Consider the following 21,854-nt stretch of genomic DNA (forward strand, 5'->3'; position numbering starts at 1 on the left):
AATGAAAGTTTAACTGCTTCTCTATTCGAACACTTCCAAGTCTTCTTTAACACTTGGTTAACATCCGTCACCTTGCTACAACTTATGAGGCTGTATCATCGGACACCAGTCCTCCCTGACTTGGGCTCTGCCACTGTCTGTCTTAGCTATCAAACACCAGGCCCGTGGCTTCCTTTGCCTTAGGCTTGATTAGCACCTGCTGCTCTTTCGGTCCGAAACCTGTTGCCCTCAGGGCTTCCGACGGCAGGGCAGGCTCATCTCTTGGGATTTCAGTCTCTGTATCTCAGACACTCTTCCCCGTCCCTTCTCCCTCTCACATTTATTTTATTTTCTGTATAGTTATATCACTCCATGATTTGGTCTCTTTCATTTATCTCTTTACAAGAATATGGGCTTCAAGCCCTGGCTGGTGTAGCTCAGTGGACTGAGCGTGGGCCTGCGAACCAGAGTATCGAGGTTCGATTCCCAGTCAGGGCACATGCCTGGGTTGCAGGCCAGTTCCCAGCAGGGGACGCATGAGAGGCAACCATACATTGACATTTCTCTCCCTCTCTCCTTCCCTTCCCCTCTAAAGATAAATAAATAAAATCTTTTAAAAAAAGAAAAAAAAGAATATGGGCTTCACAAGAGCAGGGACCTAGTTGCCCAACTATTGATATGATCCCATCATCTACCACAGTGCTTGGCACACGGCAGGCATTTTAAAGTATAACAGAAGCAGAGGCCAGCAGAGTCTAGGAGAGAAGGCCATGTGACAATGGAAACAAAGATTGGAAAGATGTACTTTGAAGATGAAGGAAGGAGCCATGAGCCAGGGATGCTGGTAGCCCAATAAAGACAAGGAAATGGATTCTTCCCTAGAGTTTGCAGAAGAAATCAGGCAGCCTGCAACCTGGCTTTATCCTGATGCAATCGATTTCTGAATAGTGGCCTCCAGAACTGTCAGAGAATCAATCTTTGTTGTTTTGATTCACAAGGTTTGTGATAATTTGATACAGCAGCAATACTACAAAACTAATATGGATTATAAATAAATGGAATCGATGACTAAAAGTTTAGGCAAGACCTATTTTCTTTCAGAGCCTAGAATGGTGTGTCGACGTGAGTCTTTCTTGCAGTGTAGACATAGAAGCAATGAAACCAGCCTCACATGCTAGGGCATAGAAAGAGATAAGGTAAGCCAAATGCTGGAAGCTCTCATACTGTATGTCATTAACAGATTACAATAAAAAATATATATGTTTACTGTGGAACATAGAAGAAGGAACCTAAATGAACGGCTCTAAATGCAAACACAGTGATCATATCAGAGACATTACTGTGGGTGCCACACCTGCAGAGGCCAGTCCCTGCCGCTGGCACCTGTAACACAAGCACGACACTCCAGAAGGAGAATTGTGGATTTAAACGAGCTGATGTCAGGCCCTTCCTAAAGATATTTTCTTACTGTTTCCCCAAAATACATTATACGGCACACATTTTCTTTAGCATTCTTAATAGAGGCAAACTTAAAAGTAAGCAGCAGTTTTTTTTATTCCCTTCTTAGAAAATCTGCAGTGACCTGCTTGCAAATGCACAGTGGAAGTCATCCCAGAAGAACCTCTTGGTTCATTAAAATAACCAGCATATTCCAACAGGCATTCATCCCTGAAATAATAACCATTCACTTTCAATAAATTAATTATGGTTTTAATGAGTGAAATTTACATTTATGCTTCTGCCTTAAGATCTTCACAGGAGGCGGCCTCCTCGCCCTATGGTGTCACTGGAGCGAGGCCTTTTTCCGAGTAGCCCAGTGGCTGCTGATGGGCGTGCTGACTCGCCTGCGGCTTCAGAAATGGAGACGCGGGATGGCGGAAGGAGCCAGAGAACCCGGGTTTGGAACTGAGCTCTGCCGCGTTCTAATTCTGTGACCATGGGCAAATTATTTAACCCTCCGTCACCTGTTACATGAGAAGTATGATAATACCTACGCAGAGGGAGAAGGTTAGATGACTTATTACTACAACCAAAGCTATTGGAAGAGTGTGGTTGGCACGGGAGTGGCAGCAATTGTTAGCAAGAATAACAGCAATCCTCCATTTCTGACACAGGTGAGGGGCGAGGAGAGAGAAGATCCGCAGGCAATCTTCACGTGCGCACACAAGCCCTGGTGTCTGGAAAGCATACACACAGTTCCTCCAGCTTCTTCACAGTTCTACTCGGAACCCTAGATAGAGGAGATGCTTTCACGAACTGCTATGTCATCTAGATTGGTGAAATGCTCAGGGGGGTGGGGAGGGGTTACGGCTACTTGAATTTTCAGCTTGTCTGAGAACAAAGCAGAAAATGTTTCTGGTTTGAATCTGTTGGCCGCAAATATACTAAAATGTAGTAATCCTTTAACCTAGCATAACTGAAGTCACTGAACAGAATGTTTTTTAGAAGATTGAGAACAGATAACACTTGAAGACCATCCTTCTCAGCTCTAATATCCATCCTGTAACACTTGAGATATTGAGGAGTCACAATGGAGAAGCTAAACATTAGCTGTCAATTGACTTGATACATTCCATCTACACTTGCTGGTGCCCAGCCTGTGCTTGGCCCTGGGAAGTGTGGCTCATTTTCTCCTGATTCTCTTCCCACTCCCAGGAGTGAAGTGTGTTGGAGAGAATTATAAAAGAATCAGGTTGGCTTAGTCCAGGTTAAGAAGGTTTGGGTAGTATTACTAACCTGGAAGAGTTTTAAGGGCTAGAGAATTGTATGGAACATGGAACTTGCTTTTTCGGGTAGCTTGACTTTTGTCGTACCTGTACCACTACATGGGGCAAAAGGGGAAAAAATGGCCTTTTGTTACCCTAGTTAGTTTTTACAGTTTTTATCAAAATTGGAACAAAAGGTCAATCTGCTCTACTTTTTTTGAATATGGGGGGTGTGTGTGTGCATATATATAAAATTAAGAATATCTCTCTATATATTTGGAGTGCATAGACCTACACACAACTAGATAGTGTGCAACCCACCTATCAACTGCACTATTTTGGCAAAATCTGAGCAGGCTACTGGAAAGTGAAGCCATCTGCCTGACTCAACTAACTGCTATTTTCCCAGAAAGTTTTGCCCTAAAATTTTCAACTGGTGCCTCTGTCAGCTTCGGAGAAAAAAACTGTAACCAAAAGTACCCTGATTGCTTGGAAAATCCCTTAGATTTCAAATGAAAAATTTTCCAGAGTCTTAAATTCCTCTCTAGTTAGCAGCAAAAATATCATATATTATTGATGGGATTAAGAATTTAAACTTTTACAAGTCTCTTTCAATATGTTGCACAGTTAAGTTGTACTTTATAATTGATTTTAATGATTTCACTGCAAGAGTCTAGATGTCCTGGATGATAAAGAAGCTCTGCTCCACTGTCTCAGCTATAACACTATTTATTCATGGTGACGTCTCCGTGATTATACAGCAGTTTACAGGCCATCACACTATTTGTCAAAGTTTAAATTTATTGTAATTAGTCGTGTATTGGTTTTGCTCCTCTCTCTTAATCATGAACTTGTTGAGGGCAGGGACTAGGTTGTGTTTTACTCGTCTTGAGATTTCCCCTAAGTGTCTAGCTCCACAATTATTGCTTGCTGAATTATTGAAGAATTCAGGCCAAAAATAATTAAAAAATCAAGAGTGAATCATAGCAGAAAGTATCTACCCAAATCCTCTAAATGGAAAAGTTTCATGTAACTATGATTTAACTTCAGATTCAAAAGCACGATGGTGAATTTTGAGGAAAAAGAGCTAGGGATGTAAAACAGATGGTTGGTTCCCCAGGTAATCAACAATATTAAAAGTCATCAAAATACAAATCTTTCTTTATGTGCTCTTAGAACTGACATTGGAAACTATTCAGCTGAAGCGACCAACTGAAGGTGACCTTTCATATAAGAAATGTGAAAAATTTAAAAAAAAGAAAAGAAAAAGCAAAAGCAAATACAAGATGGTAGAGATTAGCAATAGTTTGTCCAAGCAAGTGATGCCTGTCAGAAAGAAGCCTGCTTGTTAGATGTTAAAATTCACAGATAGCAAGTGGAACTCAACAAAGACCTCCGCTGAGGGCCCCTCCAGAAGGCCAGCCTCTAGCATACTTCCCGTCCGACTGGTACCTAGGACTGTTAAACACAGAGCCGTTAAGAGACATTTCTGCACTTCAGTGGAAGGTAAAGGCAGCTGAGTTGATCCTCCAAGGAAGGCTCCCACACGTGGGGATCAGGTGGAGGGTTACAAGGAAGAGATGCAAAGAGATGCACTGAGTAGACTAGGGTTGGGAAGGAATGTGCCATCTTGTGTTCATACAGATGACACAGTCTGGCGTCCTCTCAGGTGTTCTCCCTGAAAATAGGGGCTCACATGTTCCCTTAGCTTGAAGGTCTTTGTTCAAGAGAACACATGTTAGGTGTTTACCTGGGGTTGGAGGCACAGTCTGGGGCTAGTTATAAGAATTACAAATTGCTTGATGGCAAAGACCTTTTCCTGCTTGAAAACAAAGAAACAAATAAAAAACAAGCAACCCCCCCCCCCGCAATCTCTGAGTCCTTAACATCTGTTACAGTACTTGGACCACAGTGAGCATGAACCAAATTTTGAATGTATCAACTATCAGTAGAAAGGTACGGTTTACGTTGTACCAACCTTATTAGCATGTTACCTTACTTATCAGAGCCAACCAGCTGTGTTCACCAGACAAAACAGAAAACCCACTTCTGCTCACCCAAAGGTGCAGCCTTCAGGCATTTCAGGGAGGACACAGGAAGAGGGCGCGCTGGCTTCCCCACATGGTGTCCCACTCCCTGCACCCGGCCATTGCTCTCCTTTCCTTTCCAATACCTTCCCTTTCCTCCAAGTACTCAATTCTCTTCATGAATAATCTTTCATACAGTACATCAACTAATGCTCTACAACAATCGATTGAAAATGGAACACTTCTACTTTTCTAAGCAGCCAGGAATGACTACTGAATGCTGGAGCGGGGCTAAGAAGTGCAGGACTGAGCACCAGCATGCACGCTCTCTCTCCATGTGACTACCAATCACACAAAGACAGGCAGACACACACAAACACACACAGCCGTTTGTAGGGTTTCCAACATTACAGATATTCCCACAAACAGTAAAACTTCCAGACAGCTCAGCTCTCTTAATACCAGAAAAATGTACTTTGATGCCACAAAGTAATAAAATAAAACTTGAGCACTCCTCAGCTGGTCTATGTCTGAAACTGCTTCTCATGTTTTGTTAGATGAAAAAATTCCTTTCCTATGTCATCTGATTATAAGGCAATGTAAAAACAAATGTGTAAATAGAATCATAAACATGTCTGTGTAGTTTTGTATGTTTTCAAATGCTCCAGAAAAGCTGTAAAAACATACTATGCATTTTACTTTTAACTTGTGATATTTGGAAATCTTCTCCAATTTTCTCTTCTTAATTGGCATACTTTCAGCAAAATGTGTTTCTCCTCTCCTGCTTAGAAGCAAAATCTCTAAGAATATCTTTGATAAGTTGGATTTCCATTTTGGTTCACATCCCATATTGGTGTATTGTGTCATTTAAAAAAATTATTTGAACTTAGGCAGAGCCAAGCTTACGTAAAGCGCGGCAGTGCGAACGATGGCCCAGGGCATCTGCACAGTTCATTTTGGACTGGTCCATGAGGACTGCGTGACTGGTTCCAGCCGAGTGTGTTTATTTCCTCTGAATAGTTCTCATTTGATAATGCGAATTGGTCAATGCTATTAGGCATCCATTTTAGTCTTAAGTCATATGCATATGTGAGGCAGGGAATATTTTAGCATAATGTCGGTTTTCTTGGCCCTGAAATTTTGTTTGCTGGTGAAAAGAAGAATTATGCTTTCCCAAGAACTGACTGCCCATGTCTTAACATTTTATAAAATGTTCTGGTTCCAGTTAAAGCCTTTTTCTGTTAGGCCTTACCTGTCCATCCTTTGAAATTGAGAAGGTATATCTACAATTATCGAGGATATAACTGATCATTAAAAATTAGAAAAATGACTATATTAAGTTGTTAATCCGCTGTGTAAAAATATATAGAAATGTATCCAATTTAATGCCAAAAGCAGCCAACTATAATACAAAAGCATTTTGTTAAAGCTATGATCTTGCTTTTCCAAAGTGGAATATTTAATGGTCTTCGCATAATTTTTTTTCAATGTGCATTTGTTTATGTGACCATTACAAAACACAGCTCTGAAATTTCAAAGTTCAACCAGTAAATAACCCTCTCATGACTTTCTTATTACACCTACTACATCCAGATTTAAAAAAACATACGAGTTATACTATGTATTTTCCTGACTCTCCTGATTTTTTTCTTCAACAAAGTCAACCAACTAAAATGTCCTTTGATTCTCATTCAGCTAAAACCTTATGCTTTTCTGCGGACACATTGTTTGGTCTGAAGGTATCTTTAAATTGCCTTGTGTATGTGTGTGTGTGTGTGTGTGAGTGTGTGTATATGTGTGTGTGTGTATATATATGTATATATATAGCACTTGAAACTTTCTGTGGCTATCAGAGCTTCTGTTAGAAACTGTGAAACATTTTAGGATTATTGAACAAACATCAGTGATCTCTGTGTCCTCAGTGCCATCTGAATTGGAAACGTGCCATCTTTTAGATGGATAGAATTTTTAATTAGCTCTTGATACTGTCAATAATGGAGTTTGCCTATTATTTTAAACAGATTTGTCTGAGCAATTCCTTATGTAGCCATTTGTATTTTAATTTTTTAAAACTTGGTGCTTACTATTATAATAAGAAGAATGTTTAAGCAGAATACCACACTTTCACAAATATAAAAGATTTTAGGTAATCTATTTTATTTTACTTTTTAAATTTGTTGAGTTTATTGGGGTGACATTTGTCAATAAAATGATACAAATTTCAGGTGTAAAATTTTCTAACAAATCATCTGTACATTGTATTATGTGTTCACCAATCCAAGTTAAGTCTCCTTCCATCACCATTTCTCCCTTCTCTACCCTCTCCCACCCCCACCCCCTGCTCTGTTCTTTCCCTCTGGCAATCACCATGCTGTTGTCGGTGTCTCTGAGCTTATTTTTTGCTTCTTTCCTTCACCTTTTTTCACCAAGCCCCCAATTGCCTCTTCTCTGATGGCTGTCAGTTTACATAATCTATTTTAATACATAGTTATTAATTATTTTCCCACTGATTTTTAGAAGTTTCTCAAATTTTAAAAGTTACATCCAAAACTTACTTTAAACTTGATATTATTTTATACTTTTAGGTCAACCAGGACTTTACTATATATCTTCTCTCAAATGAGATGTAAGGAAATGAAATAAGCAGTAATTATAGTCTATGCCTCAGGAGAACTAGGATCTAGACAAGAAGAAAAGACATGAAATTGCAGGAGAGTATAAAATAAGAAATCATAAGATACAAACTGTAATGTAATGGTAACATGGACTCCTAAACATGAACTAGAATTTCAATAATGTTGCCTCCAGGAGAGGGGGGCTCCATGGTGTCTGACGTGTCACCAGTAACTGTTACTATTTTTCACAATCCCTGCTTTCCACTAAAGTTTTTTCTGCCTTCACCCCTAAAATGTACCATATTTTGCCATGTATAATGCACACTGTTTTGCCCAAATTTTTGAGGGAAAAATAAGGATGCACATTATACATGTATAGTACCTGAAATGCCTTGTATCTGTTCTTGTGTTTTGTAATTACTTGTCATGTAAAATTTTGGGGAGCATAATATGTTTAAAAATGCTAAATGCTAAATGCTAATTCCTTTAAAACACACAAAAAAGTATCTAAATATAAATAAATAATTTAATTAAGAAGGAAAACAAAAGTTGTTTTCTTTCCTTGAAAGTTTGGGCCAAAAATGTGGGTATGCAGTATACGTGGCAAAATATGGTAATCTGCACCACGAATTCTGATTGAATGGGTGCCACGTGCAATACAGAAAAGATTCTCCTTTAACAGAGAATAAGCCAAGGGCAGTGTGTCTCATCTACATAATCAAATTCAGTTTTCTCTATAAAGGCAAATCATTTATTTCTAGGGGATGAAATGAATGATTTCATTTGAATGATTTCAAATGAATGATTCAGTTTTCCCTATAAAGGCAAATCATTTATTTCTAGGGGTTCAGTACTTAAAAAATAATCTCAACTGGTTAAATTTAAGCCAATGGAAGAGGATGAGGGCAAAAAAACAATTAAAAAAATAAACAACTCTCCAGGACCATACCATTTCCATTTCATTCACTTTAGGGTCTGGCCTCTCAGGATGTGGTTCAGTGACAGGAAAACAGGTGTTGAGAGTCCTGATGGGCCGGCTACCGTGCACCAAGGACCCATTTCCACTGTTCTACTGCGGGTTACAAATGACTTCATGCTTCTTGATACCACTTCATGGCCCAAGGGACCATCTTATTTTTCTAAACTCTGTAGCTCTGTCATCCATTGATTTTGCCTATTCTGCCTCTTGGTTCCATTCCAGTGATTACTCACTTGAAATATAAAGTTAAAATTAGTGCAGTTTTATATTTTCTCATTCGTTCATTCACCCATCACTCAAAAACCGCTTCTTAAGTGCCTACTCTGTGAAATGTAATGTATTAGATGCTGGGAGAAATAGAAAAGTGAGTATAATGTAGTCCTTGCCTCGAGGAAATTACAAGATCGTAAGAGAGAGAAGGCACATTTGTAATCACAACCATCTACAATTCAATGAAGCAAAATAACAACAATAATGTGTATCTACCACATGCCAAGACCCGCTCTAGATGGTTTAATTATTTCATCTTATGTAAATTTCATGGGAACTCTGAAGGCTAGATATTATTTCTTCTTTATGAAAAAATTTTCCAAATGAGCAAGCTCTGAAGTTTTCAGCAAAACAGGCACAACTGCATAGCCAAAGCAGAGAAGAGTCAGGCTTGGGACGTGACACTACTTGATTTTAATGCTCGTCTTCTTTCGAATAAACACTGTCCCTGAGAAAAATGGTTAAGTGCACTATTTACTGAGCATCTCTATGCCAGGCACTACTCTGAACGCTGCACATCAGTATCTCATTGGACCCTCACCACCACGTCATGGTGCTCCAATGGCTACAGACCCATTTTGCAGTTAAACAAATGGAAGACAGGAAAATTAAGTAACTTGACCTAGGTGATATAGTGGAAGAATACTCTTCCAATTTAGGTGGTTTGGGAAGGTATAATGGAAGAAGTGAGGTTTTCTGAATTCCCATGGAATCAGACCAACTCACGTGGAAGGAGGGTTTCTAGACAAGGGAAATGGTGTTAGGAATGGCACAGAGACAGGAACGGGCTATGGTGATCTCAAAAAGTGAACATTCCACAATGGCTGGGGTGTGTACAGGTCATCTTGGCCAGAAGTAAAAATTACAATGGAAAGCTAGGCTACTGTCGGGTACTATCAGTTCAAGAAGTTTGAACTGTATACAAAAGGCAACCCAAAGCCACTAATAGTATTGGAGAGTGGAATGGCTGATTGACAGTTATTTATTATTTACTGATTCCCTTACCAACCTGTTATATTTATCAATCTCTACTTCAAGAAATCATGATTTTACAAATTATCGTTTATTTTAGATTCCCCCCAAGAGCAAGAATACTTATAGCTTCCATCTAAACAGCCAATTGTTCTATTTCTTTTTTCTTAAATGAAGGCTCTTTTAAGTGACCTCTTGAAAAAGCAGGCATTTATGCCACAGCCCAAAGCACTTTAACCTCTTTAACTTTCTATACTAAAATCAAAGAGCACAAAGGAGGAGGCAAGAGTTTGAGACTGGGGAAGGGGTTAGGGTCCTTTGGACATCAGTCTGAAGTCAATTCAGATGCACTATAAAGTCATTAAATAATTAAAGTACAGAGCAAGAACAGGTAGGTGGGAGAGAGTGAATGGCCAGAAAAAGGACCTGTTAGTTCCATTTCCACCAAAGACTGAATTAGAAATATTATCAGGCCAAAGGTCCCCCTCCCCCCCGCCCCCGCTTTAACGTAATACATACAACAAAAATGCAAAGTAAGGATTTTGTGAATTTCATGAGTGTGGTTACAAGTGCTTTCTGTAGTCACATACCCCGTGGACTTGGAGAGGCTGGCAGTCACCCATGCCACTTGTGCTCCTCCTCTTGAATTTGTTGCCATGATGCCCAGCACTGGTGACAGCCAGCTCTCCCCCGCTCCTGTGCTGCCATCTCATGCCAAGATCACTATGAGGTACAACGTGCAACCAGTGATCAATAAGAAATGAGGAGAAGCCCCTTGAATGGAATTATCTGGCATGACTCCCAGCTGGGCAAAGCCCGCATTCAAGTCAGCCTTCTTCATCGTGACAGTATCCAATTCAGCAATTTTCACAGATGGCGTGTCTCAGAGCATTCTGGGCTCCCAAAGAGCCCAGAATGTACTATTACTGGGGTGTTGAATACTAGATAATTACTGAATGTATTATCTGGGGTCTTGAGTCCCCAGAGCTGGTCAGTAAATAGCACTGAGCGCCTAGAGTGAGCCAGGTGCTTGTTTCATACATTCACTTTTCCCAACAGTCTAAAAGACAGACTTCTCATTGAACTGATTAGAACTCAGTGGCTTGAAACAGTTAAGTAGCTCGCCAGGGCATTCAGGCAGAGCCAGGTCTTTAACCCTGGTCTGACCCACTCTTGGGTCTTGTAACCTTTCCACTTGGCCACCACATAGACAGGGGATCCCAGTCATAGTTATAACAACAATCACTTCAGAACTGGTTTTAAAATACACATCCTCAGGTCCAACCACAGAGGTACTGACTATAGCATATTTCTATTTAAATATGTACACACATCTATACCCAAATTATATAATTATCTATTTATTTAAAACAAGGTTTTTTAAACCTTGGCACAGCTGACATTTAGGGCTGGATAATCCTTTCTTGTAGGGGGCTGTCCTATGCATTGTAAGATGGTGAGAAACACCCTTGTTTTTTACCTATTGGATTCCAGTAGCACCTCCGACAACTGGAAAGGTCCTCAGACATTGTTAAATGCGTTCTGGGGGGAACACCACTCCCTGTGGGAAAGTGCCCAGGAACTTCAGAAAAAAGCATATTCGGAGTTGGTGTTCGTAAATCACAGGCCTAGGTCAGTCACTATATGAGGAATGTGAAAGGAAAAAAGCAGATTCTGGAAGACGATAGGTCGGGTATCCTTTCAACCTGCAGAATTTGCCAGCCTGTGTGAAAAATAGCTCACCTTGGCCTCCAGAGTGGCCTGTGTTGTCCTGGGGCCTTCTGAAGCAGGACACAACATTACGTCCAAATAAGAAAGGAAGGTGACGTGTGTACTCTAGAAATTCTAGAAAATACCATCTGACTTGTAAAAGTTTGATTTTTCCACATTTTTCAGAACACTTTTGACAAACTAAGTTATTTGTACACTCCTAGCCTCACACTAGTCCACAGTAAATATTCTAGATTCACTTAACTTTTACTTATTAATTTTTTTCTTCAAAGAAATTTAGCTGTTAAAGATCACTTTATCCAAGCAAAATGAACAAAACTGAGTCCCTCAAATATTGTTACCATTTCATTTCATGGTAACAAAAAGAAGGACTTTAAGAATACATTCTCGAAAGTGGTTTATCCAAAGGCATGAAAACAGTTGATAAAATGAGCAGTGGACTCTCATTTGTAAATTCTAGTCACCAAGTGGCTTTCCATCCGGTGACAGGTACCCAAAGCTTCCATGGAAAATGTTCTTATGAATTCTGCCACTGCTGTAGGTAAACTCCATCACCGCGGATGTATCTGTATCACTCACTGGCAGCAAGTTCAGTGCATGGCCAGCGTTTACTGATTATGTTGAATATATTCATATGTGTTTATTAAAAGAAAATGTCCAGATAAACAGAATTTAGAACTTCTTTCTTAGTGGTTTTAAAATAAAAATCAGATCAAACATTCTATATGTTTCTGTGGGATCCCTCTAAGTAGATTAAGATAATTTCTTTTTAGAATATATTTCAACTGTACTATAGTTGAATACAATAATATAATATGTCACTCCAGGGTATTTGAATATACAAGTATCCTCTTAAAACACTTTTTAAAGAGCTGGTGTACTTTAATCTCAGAAGTTTGTCCGAACGACTATTGGAAAGCATGCCAGTCAAGTGATTCATTTTATGTATTAATCGAGCTCAGCTGACAAGTAGTTGCTAATGCAGCGCTTCTAGCATTGATTCGGGCTCCGGGGGAGGACGCTGGCTCATACAAATGCTGCCCTGGCATTAGGAGGTAGGTGTTCCCATCTCTCGTCCAGAGGAACACAGTAATGGGCCACAATTTTGGGTCACCACAAGCATTTCTGAGAAGATAGGTATTACGATGATCACATAAATGTACAGATATCAAAGTCACCAGCATCCCCTTGTGTCTCTCCCCCTCATCCTTCTAAATTAGAAGTCAATCTTGAAAGATGGAGGAGCGTGGTGGGGTGTAGCCACTATGCTGTGGGTGTTTGTGTGTTCTTCTCTCTCTCTCCGACCTCCCCTCTCTCTCCACCCTCACTCCCAATTCTTTTTCTAGGAAAGGAGGCCATCCTTACTGTAACACAAGCACCAGAGGTCATTCCTGGGATATGGCAAATCTTTCATTCACGGAGATGGTTAGCGCTATGAAGAACAAAAATCTGATAGATCTTTTCTGCCAGCATAAAATGAGAACATGACCTTGTCCTGAGACACATCATGTAGTAATATTTTTCATAACTTCTGTGCAGCAGTGATCTAATAAGAATCTAAAAGTAATTAACTGCATCTCATTTAGCCAACCGAAGCCTTATTCAAATATACATTTTTATCAGAATTCTAAGGGAGCCATAAATTGGGGTATTTTGAGAAACTGGGATCTAATCCAGCCCATGATCTGATCAGGGTTCAGTGGTAATAATAAATTGGGACTATTAAAACTGGGAAGACTTCCAACGTTTTATTTTGCCCACACCACGGGACCTAGAAAATTCTACTGCAGAAGACAGGGATATGCAGTGAGGAGTAAAACCACGCTGAATTAATCATTTGAATGTAATCATGCCAAAACATGGGTGTTTTCAACAGTTTAAATACTGCCAAAGTTTAAGTTCAGTAAATAATTAATTATAGAGAGTCTCTTGGCATATTAAAGAAATCAACCTTCTGGTTTCTTTAATAAAACAAGCACTTTTTTTTAGGATACAATAATGCAAAAATCCTATCAATTCATTTGTTGCTCTATGTATTTAGGAGGGTAATACTTACATAGGTTACAACTAAAATATTAATTCAGAATATAATACTTTCATTTCCTTTCTTAGAATACAACAAGCATCCTCATTTTTCAGCAGGAACAAATGTTGGCTAAACTCTAGCCTTATTCTGGTTTTCATTTCAATTTCCAGTAACATAAAAATTTCCCAAAATTAAATAAAATGCTGAGAGGCTGGGAATAGATTTTCACCCACTTGTATTCTCTAACTATAAATGGTTTCTGAATGTTTTTATTTCTCTAAGATGCATTTCGTTTATGTGGGGAACTTGCAGCTGCATAATTAAATCTCGGTTTGCCAAATATCAAAAACACATGTTATTGATTTAAACTAAGGGAACGGGCCACAAGCAGCTCAGCTGATAAGGCAAGGGAGAAGCCTCTGCAGTTCTTGGAAGGCTTCCTAAAAGGCAAGAAAACTTAGAACCTTGAATTCAGACACCGAAGCAGATTAACTTTCCTAAATCTGAGCTTCACTTTCACTTAGACGTTCCGTTCAGGTCGGTTGTTGAAAACCAGAGCCATATGTTTTCATACTTCTCAGTCCTGGAACTGGAGAGGTCGCCTCTTTCCCCCTCACCCCTTCACGTACCCTCCTGAGATTCTAATAAGACCCACAAAAACAGTGTTTCACTAGTGCATTGAATGAGCTCCCCTGCAAAATAAACTCTGACCATGGTATAAGAGTAACAGAAAATGTTGGAGGGCAAACTCATGTTATTAAACTACCCTCCCCATATTAGTAAGATGTTTCATTTGGTGAAATTTTATTTCAGTACTACAGGGCTTTAATGGAAGGCAGCCTTCGGTGTCAAAGGAGATTTTTTTCCTTCAGTGCAATAATCCTAAATAAATAAGGGGAACATATTTCTCTTTACCTGATCTCCACTTGACTACTGAGAAGGTATTAAAAATACAAGTACAACATGCATGTAGTTAGGTACTTTATAGGTCCAAGAATCTGGTGAATTTCACACTTTGCAGAAGGTTACAAATTTAAGTTCAAGTCTCAGAATTAAAAAAATATGTTTACCAACTGGCTAAGATTATCTCTTGATTTCTGATCAATTCACTGATTTACATAATCTGAATGTTTAGAAAATGATAATTGAATTGAGCTTGATAAGAAAAATTCTATAAGAAATAATCTTTGAATACAAAATATTGAATTCACCTTTCCAGCCATGGACACAGGCATTTGGAACTAATGTTTTATTATGGCCAGTCTCACTGAAGCGTGGAAAAAATGAGTTTATTTAAAACAGGGCTTCACTGTGATGGACTGTTTGACTTCTTTCAGGAGGGGACACACAATCAGCTCAGATGTGAGATGAAGGAGACCCTAATGGACAAATTGAGCCTGAAGCTCAGGCTTCTCCACTCAGATAATAATAGTGCATACATTTTATTTATTTATTTTTTTATTTAATTCTTGTTCAAGTACAGTTTTCTGTCTTATATTCCCAGCCCTGCCCCCCCAGTGCTCCCCACCTCCCTCCCATTTCCACCCCCCACCCTTAGTTATTGTCCATGTGTCCTTTATCCTTGTTCATGTGAGTCCATCCCCTTTTCCCCTGTGATTCTCTCCCCTCTCCCCTCTGGACCCTGTCAGCCTGTTCCGTTATTTGAGTGTCATTGGTCATATTTTGCTTGCTTGTTTGTTTTGTTGTTTAGATTCCTGTTAATGGTGATATCATATGGTATTTGTCTTTCACCGCCTGGCTTAATTCGCTCAGCAAAAAAAATTTTTTTAAAAAGCACAAAAAAAAGAAAATTATTTGATTGGCTACAGCTTAAAGCTTGGTGAGCTGTTTGTAACTGGTTGTCCTTAGGCTTTGACAGCATAACTCTGAGGCATTTACAGGCTTGGATTTTGGTTTGCTTGTGGCCACAACATTAGCGCCACCACAGTGTAGTGGTCTTTCAGTTTAGAAACCTATGTTTGATTATTTTTCTGGCTAATATGGAGATTTCTAAAGATCTTTACAGAGCAATTTCTGACAGATTTAACAGCGAGTGTTAAAATAGCTTGTATGTATAATTGAGACATCCCAAGGCTGAATATATAATGTTGGAATTAATATATAGCTTTAAAAAGCAAAACAAATTAATTCACCTAACGTTATATAATTAAATAAACCCAAATGAAATATTAAAAAAAAAAGAATAGTGCATACTCTACCACATGGATCAATGAAGTTCAAGAAAGGCTGCTGTAGGAAATTCAAAGTAAATGCTTCTATACTCAGCTATTTACATATTTCTCAACCCCTAAGTCTGGGAAAGACCATAGAGATAATTGAAGAACAAATGCAGCATTAATGATATGCAAGATGATTTTCGATGGTATGTGGCTTAATGTATTTAATTACCTTAACTTCCATAATTTTTCATTTACATATATTTTATTTATTTGCATGTATATAAATATAAATAAGGCAATGGAGGCAATATATCAATGACTGAAGCTTATGAAACTCTGATCTAGTCCAGTACTTCCCCGGTGCACTAATTCAGCTCCTTATTAGACATTTCCAGTGGCAACAAGTCACTGCCTCATGAGCCAGTCTAATTGTCAAGATGTTTTCCCTTCTCCTGAGCTGAAGGCTACCTCTCTTAAAATAATTCCTCATTGGTGTCTTCAAGAAAATAAGTGGATGAATGAATGAATAAGGAGAGACACACACACACACACACACACAGAGAGAGAGAGAATGGGTGCTATAAAATATGTCTAATTCCTCTCCCATGGGCAAGTTCCTCAATCACGTGACACCAGCTACCTGTGCAGACTATGCATTCCCAGGTCCTTCCACGCCTTAGAGGCCTAGGATTCAGCACTGCCATTCTCTGTGTGTGAGGGAGGCATAGGACATTCCAGGTATTACCTAAACTGTGTCAAGTTGGAATCATTGTTTCCTCCTTCACTTTGTACACGAACTTCCATCATGTAGCCTAGGCCTGGATGAAGGCTTTTGGCAGTTGTATGCTCACGTTGACTCACACTAAACCTACCCGCAACTAAAACCATGAGGCAAATTTCTCATATATTTGGTATTAGAGTCAAACCTTCCACATCCTGTGTTTGTACCATTCATTCCTGGACCTAAACGCAAGGCTTTACATATATTCCTATTAAGTTCCTTCATGTTTGACTCAATGCATCATTCCAGATGCTTCTGTCATCAGACACATTATCAACCCCTGCAGCTTCTTGGCATCAAATGCGATCAATAGTCACCATCATTTGATGCCAATTTCAGCAGGCCAAGGTTAAAAATAAATTTTGAGAAAACCTTTTTTCTTGCAAACTTATTCTGATGGAATTTTTATTAGCAATCTGGGGGTACAGCTTTTTAAACAGCTAACAATCTCTTGCAGGAGTGTCCAACCTGTGGCCCATGGGCCACATGCATCCCAAGGTAGCTATGAATGTGGCCCAACACAAAATCGTAAATTTACTTAAAACATTATGAGATTTTTTTGTGATTACGTGTCTCAATGTATTTAATGTGTAACCCAGGACAATTCTTCCAGTGTGGCCCAGAGATGGCTGGACACCCCCGCCTAGGGTTATGTCATCTGGTGTATATTTCTCTGTGTTATCCACGGGACCTCATGAGAGAATCAATTCTAATGTCCAAGAGAGTACGCTCACTCTTTGTGAAGTCCAGAGATTTGCACAGGGGTTTTCAACCACTACACTAACAGTGAGTGAGTGGGACAAGTCATTGGTGGGGGAGGGACTGCCTTGTGCATGGTAGGATGCTTAGCCATATCCCTGACCCTTGCCTAGTACATGGTGGTAGCTACTCCCTTCTCCACCCCCTATGCCCCCCAAATTCTGACAATAAAAAATGTCTCAAGATACTGCCAAATGCTCCATGGGAGACAAAATTGCATGCCCCCCCCCCACGCCTCCACTGAGAAACACTGTTCTGGACTCTGCATTCCTCCAATCTAATCTAGTAACTCAATCCACCTGTTATGACTTTGTCATAGCTATAGTTATGAATAAGCTATTCATATGTAGTGCCAAATAGTTCCATATCATATATTAGATATGTGGATAAATAAAAATGAGATATGGACATCATAATAAAAATAATGGGAGAAGTGGAGAGGTATGATATCATTCTAAAATTTAAAATTAAAGTTGTATTAACCCTTAAGTGAAAGAGTTACAAGGAAATTGAGCCTTCAAACAGGAATTATATGGTTTAAAAGTTCACCTATAAGGATTTTTGTACCTGGGTGCTCATCTAGGTATTAATATTTGTAACAGTAAAAAATGGAAGCAGACTATATGTTCACAATAAAAGGTAAATAAGTTATGGTATACTGGTCTCACAGAATATTAGGCAGTCATCAAAATGATGTGTTTTCAAAACATCAGTCATACAGGGAAATGCTGTGAAAAAAGTAAGATACTAGATGAGTACATACTGTGTGGATAGCAAGTTGTCAAGGGAAATGTATACATAGTAAAAAGGTCATAAAATATTAATTGTGGTTATAAAATTATGATGGGATTATGCATGATTTTAATGATCCTCTTTATACTTTTCTGCTTCCTAAATTTTCTTAATGAACTTACTGTTTTTGTAAGTTTTTTGTGCATGGGAGGTGCTGGGGGGAAGTGACCCACACTCCCTCAGGTGGGAGCATGGGCAAGGGATGCTCCTGTGTGTGCAAAACAGTGTGCTAGTAAGATAGGACACCCCTGAGAGGGCTTATAAAAGATGATAATATTTTTAGACTGGGTTATTCAGTCCTCTTGGGGAAAAATCTGTACATCCTTTTTCATAGAATAAGAAGAGTATAATCCAATGTTCCAGCCAATTCCTGTCCCTCCAAGACAGTGGTTCTTTGACGTTAGGATGCTGAAGAATTGCATTTGGGCTTACCTATTAAACATGGATTCCTTGGCTTCGACTCCCAAGAGTCTCATCCTGAAAGCCTGGCATGGTTTCAAGAATCTTCATTTTTAATAAGTACCCCAGATGATTCATTCTGATGCAGGTGGTCCCTGAATCACACTTTGAGAAACAGCTATAGGAAGGCTGTAGTTTGCTTTGGATAAGTACTTTTTTGCCTCTATTTTTGATAATTTCTTCCTGGTAATGCACTAAATAGAGTCGGTATAGCCCCTTGGTGGTGCGAAATGGCGCTTTGGAAAAGCAAACCCAGCTCACTGCGTTTGCCAGTTTCTGAGGATCAGTAGAGACTCTCACCATAGCCAACTTCAATGGTTTACCAACTAGCTCATGGAATTCTCGAAAGCTTAATAACGATCTCTCACAAGCTGGTACAAGCTGCCTTCAGCACTATATGGTACACGTTTTTTCAAGTGCTTTAAATTCTTTGTAAAAAAGATATGTTAATGAAAAACTGTGAAGTCTAAGATAGTACAAAACCAGTGAACAATGGGATGGCTTGAATCATCTTAAGTTAATAAACTCCAACTGTTTTAGGAAAAAAGACCACTTTATGATCTTTTATACACTATTTCTCATTTTTTTTCCATAGCCATGCCATGAAGAGTGATGCACTCGTTGAGTTCTTTAAGAGTTGTGAACTGGTTTCCTACGGATGATGGAGAGCTAAGAAATGGGACCCCAGGGTTGGGAACAATGCCAAATGTTCAGCCTCCACTTCCACCCACCATGGCCCTTGGGCCCCCGAGCTGTTGAAATGCCCCTGGTCATTAATTCTATCGCACACAACCATAAAATCAACTCCTCCAACTTCTTCCCCTCACATATGATTGAGACAATGCTGTCTCTAGGAAACCACTATCAGATGTGTTTTATGTGTTCATGCGTGGGACGTAGCCTAAATGAAGGCTAATAGCACAGTTCTTACAATGTTTTGACCAGACGTATTTTTAAAAAATTGGACCTGAAGCCCATATAGCCAGCTGAGGCGAATTTACAGCCCTGCTTTAAGAACAAGACTCCCTCAGGCACCTGCTTCCTAAAGACAAAACCAGAAAGGAAATGAACTCTTGCTTAAAGACAACCCACCTTATTTTATGGGTTATCAATTTTCTAGCTGGCACACAGTTCTCTGGCTACTCACAGTAACCACTGCCCCCCATTTCCCGCTCCAGCCCCAAGCAAGTATCGCGCTGCAAAGAATATGAAGTCTGCATTCTAGCAAACAGCTCAGTTTGCTGAAGACGAGGCATAGGATGTGGAGCTTCAGTAAGTAAAGCCAAGGGAGCAGCAACAACCTGTGATGTGGGCTTACCACACAGATGTCTCTGCCAATATGTGCATTAAAACCTTAGCCTGAATTACATTTTACATTCCAGGATCACCGCAGCGTGGGCTACAATGGAGAATTCATCTTTCTGGTTCTTGGGCAGCTCTGTCAGGTGAATAGTCAACAACAATGGAAAGCACTTGATTTCCTTTCAACTGCTCCACTGACCCTGGGATGGAGCTTATCAACCTTTCAAAAAGGAGAAAGAACTAAATAGGTTTTTCTCTCTCGCTATTGATAAAGTCAACCAATGCGAATATTCTACAAGATAAGGGTCAGAGTTTAACAGTAGACACTCTTAGCTAGCTCTCTGCTAGAAAACAATGAATAAGCATAATTTTTAGTACTACACATACTGGAGTATTAAAATAAGTCTGAGAGACTCTTTAAAAAGAAAAGAGCTATTGTTACTGGATGAAAAGCAAGTGAAAAATTGGACAAATCTGACTTGATACATGATGAAGTCAGAACTGAAGACTTAAAATTATATGCTAGTTTTGTCAAATCTCAGTTTTTTTCTCTAAGCTTCATTTAGTTTTAAAGGTAAAGAATTTTCAGGAGAAATATGAATATTCAACTACATGTTTCAAAATCAGATATTTACACATCTACTTGGGAGAAGTGCCAGAGTTAACATCACAGTTACGTGAAGGACCTCTTGCCCAAATGGAAACGTTAAGCTCCTCCAACAGGAGAATTCAGCCCTTACGAACTGTCATTATTTCAGTAAATGGAACCGGCCCTTTAACAGATGGGCAACATATTTTGCAACTTGCTGATAGCCTAATAAAAGACACTGGCTTTTAAAAAATGAAGGCCATGGACTTCTCAAATTGCAGTACCCAAATGGATTTAGCAGAATAAAATTAAGAAGGCATACAATAGTTTGACAAAAATTAGAAACAGACTACAGAAATATGATAGTCCTAAACAACGACATCAAAATGATCTTTATATTTAAAAAAAAAACTGGTCGTTTAAACCATAGGGAAAATGTGCACTGATATAGTCAAAACCAGGGGTAGCATAGTATGAAATTATAAATAATGATATAATAAAAACATGAAGTTAATTTCTTCTCAAAATATAATACACCCCCCCAAGACAGGCAGTCTCCTTTCATATCAGGTGCCTTTTCCTCTCATCAGTCAACCTCTATGCCTTTTAAAATAAATGTCTCCAGTTGATTGCTGCACTAACCAAGTTAAATACAGGCCGGGGGCTCAGTTAGAGCAGAGGCACGGAGTTTCTGCTCACCTCTCCCGTTCCTCCTTCATTTTTTCCAGCTCCTCTTCCCTCAGGCCGCCGTGCTTCAGAGGGCCTTTTGGCTCAGCCTTGCCAGCCTTGTCGTCTTTCTTTTTTCCAAATCTAGTGGAATGTGAAGGGGAAGATGACTGTTAACAATGATCATGTTCTTCTCGTGGTAAGTTTAAGATATTTATGAGATGAACTCATTAAATCAGAATTTTTACTCTAAGTTATACAAGATCATGTTGCATAAAATAGAAGTAAAATATGATACTGAAAGCAGAAAAGTAATAGTTACTGAATTCTCTTTCTTCTACCCTCCTTCTCCCACTCAGATACTGATCATAGAGCATGCACAAAATCATGTGGATAAAGAGTAAAAATGTCAAACCATTAATTCAGTAGAGATCAAAGAACTGAAAAGTTATCATTAATATATAAGTAAAAACGGATCGACCTCTTAAACAGGTCTCCAGGACCTCGAGTGGTTTTGACATTTAAGGTTAAACTCACGGGACCATATCATGATGGTTCTGCAAGTGACCTTACCAAACACCTACTTCAATACTGTCATTTTACAGATGACGAACCAGAAGCTCTGAGGGGTCCTGGGCCTTGACCAAGACCACCCAACAAGATCAGGACAGGGCTGGGGTTAGAACTTGGGCTGCCCCCTCCTCTGCCCTCTTTCTTTCACAACACAGGCAGTCTCTCCCGTGGCCACAGGCCTCCTAAATTCGCCCAGGGTTGGTGTGCTCTGGCACTCCTCGGTGCCCAGCATATTTGTTACCTGAGCGCAGTGGCAATTATGATGCCCTATCTCCCCCCTTCTTGTATTGAGACACAATGGATACATAGCTTTGTGTAAATTAAGGTGTACAACATGTTGATTTTACAATTTACAAGTTGCAAAATGATCACCACCATAACATTTGCTACCAACTCCACCCAAGTATATAGTTTACCTCTTCTACTTTGTGGTGATTTAAGATCTACTT

General features: G+C 39.4%; 1 protein-coding gene across 1 annotated transcript in view; it reads right to left on the reverse strand.

Annotated features, from left to right (window-relative positions):
• PARD3B (par-3 family cell polarity regulator beta) overlaps window positions 1-21,854 on the reverse strand; it is a 976,716-nt gene that overhangs the window by 165,133 nt on the left and 789,729 nt on the right. The window contains exon 19 of the mRNA XM_037043522.1: window positions 20,866-20,976. Within this exon, the coding sequence (XP_036899417.1) occupies window positions 20,866-20,976 (111 nt within the window). The remainder of the gene's footprint in view (window positions 1-20,865; window positions 20,977-21,854) is intronic.

This window comes from Sturnira hondurensis, unplaced genomic scaffold (assembly GCF_014824575.4).
Source record: "Sturnira hondurensis isolate 20B ecotype Veracruz unplaced genomic scaffold, ASM1482457v3 Scaffold0004136, whole genome shotgun sequence".
Classification (NCBI taxonomy): Eukaryota; Metazoa; Chordata; class Mammalia; order Chiroptera; family Phyllostomidae; genus Sturnira; species Sturnira hondurensis.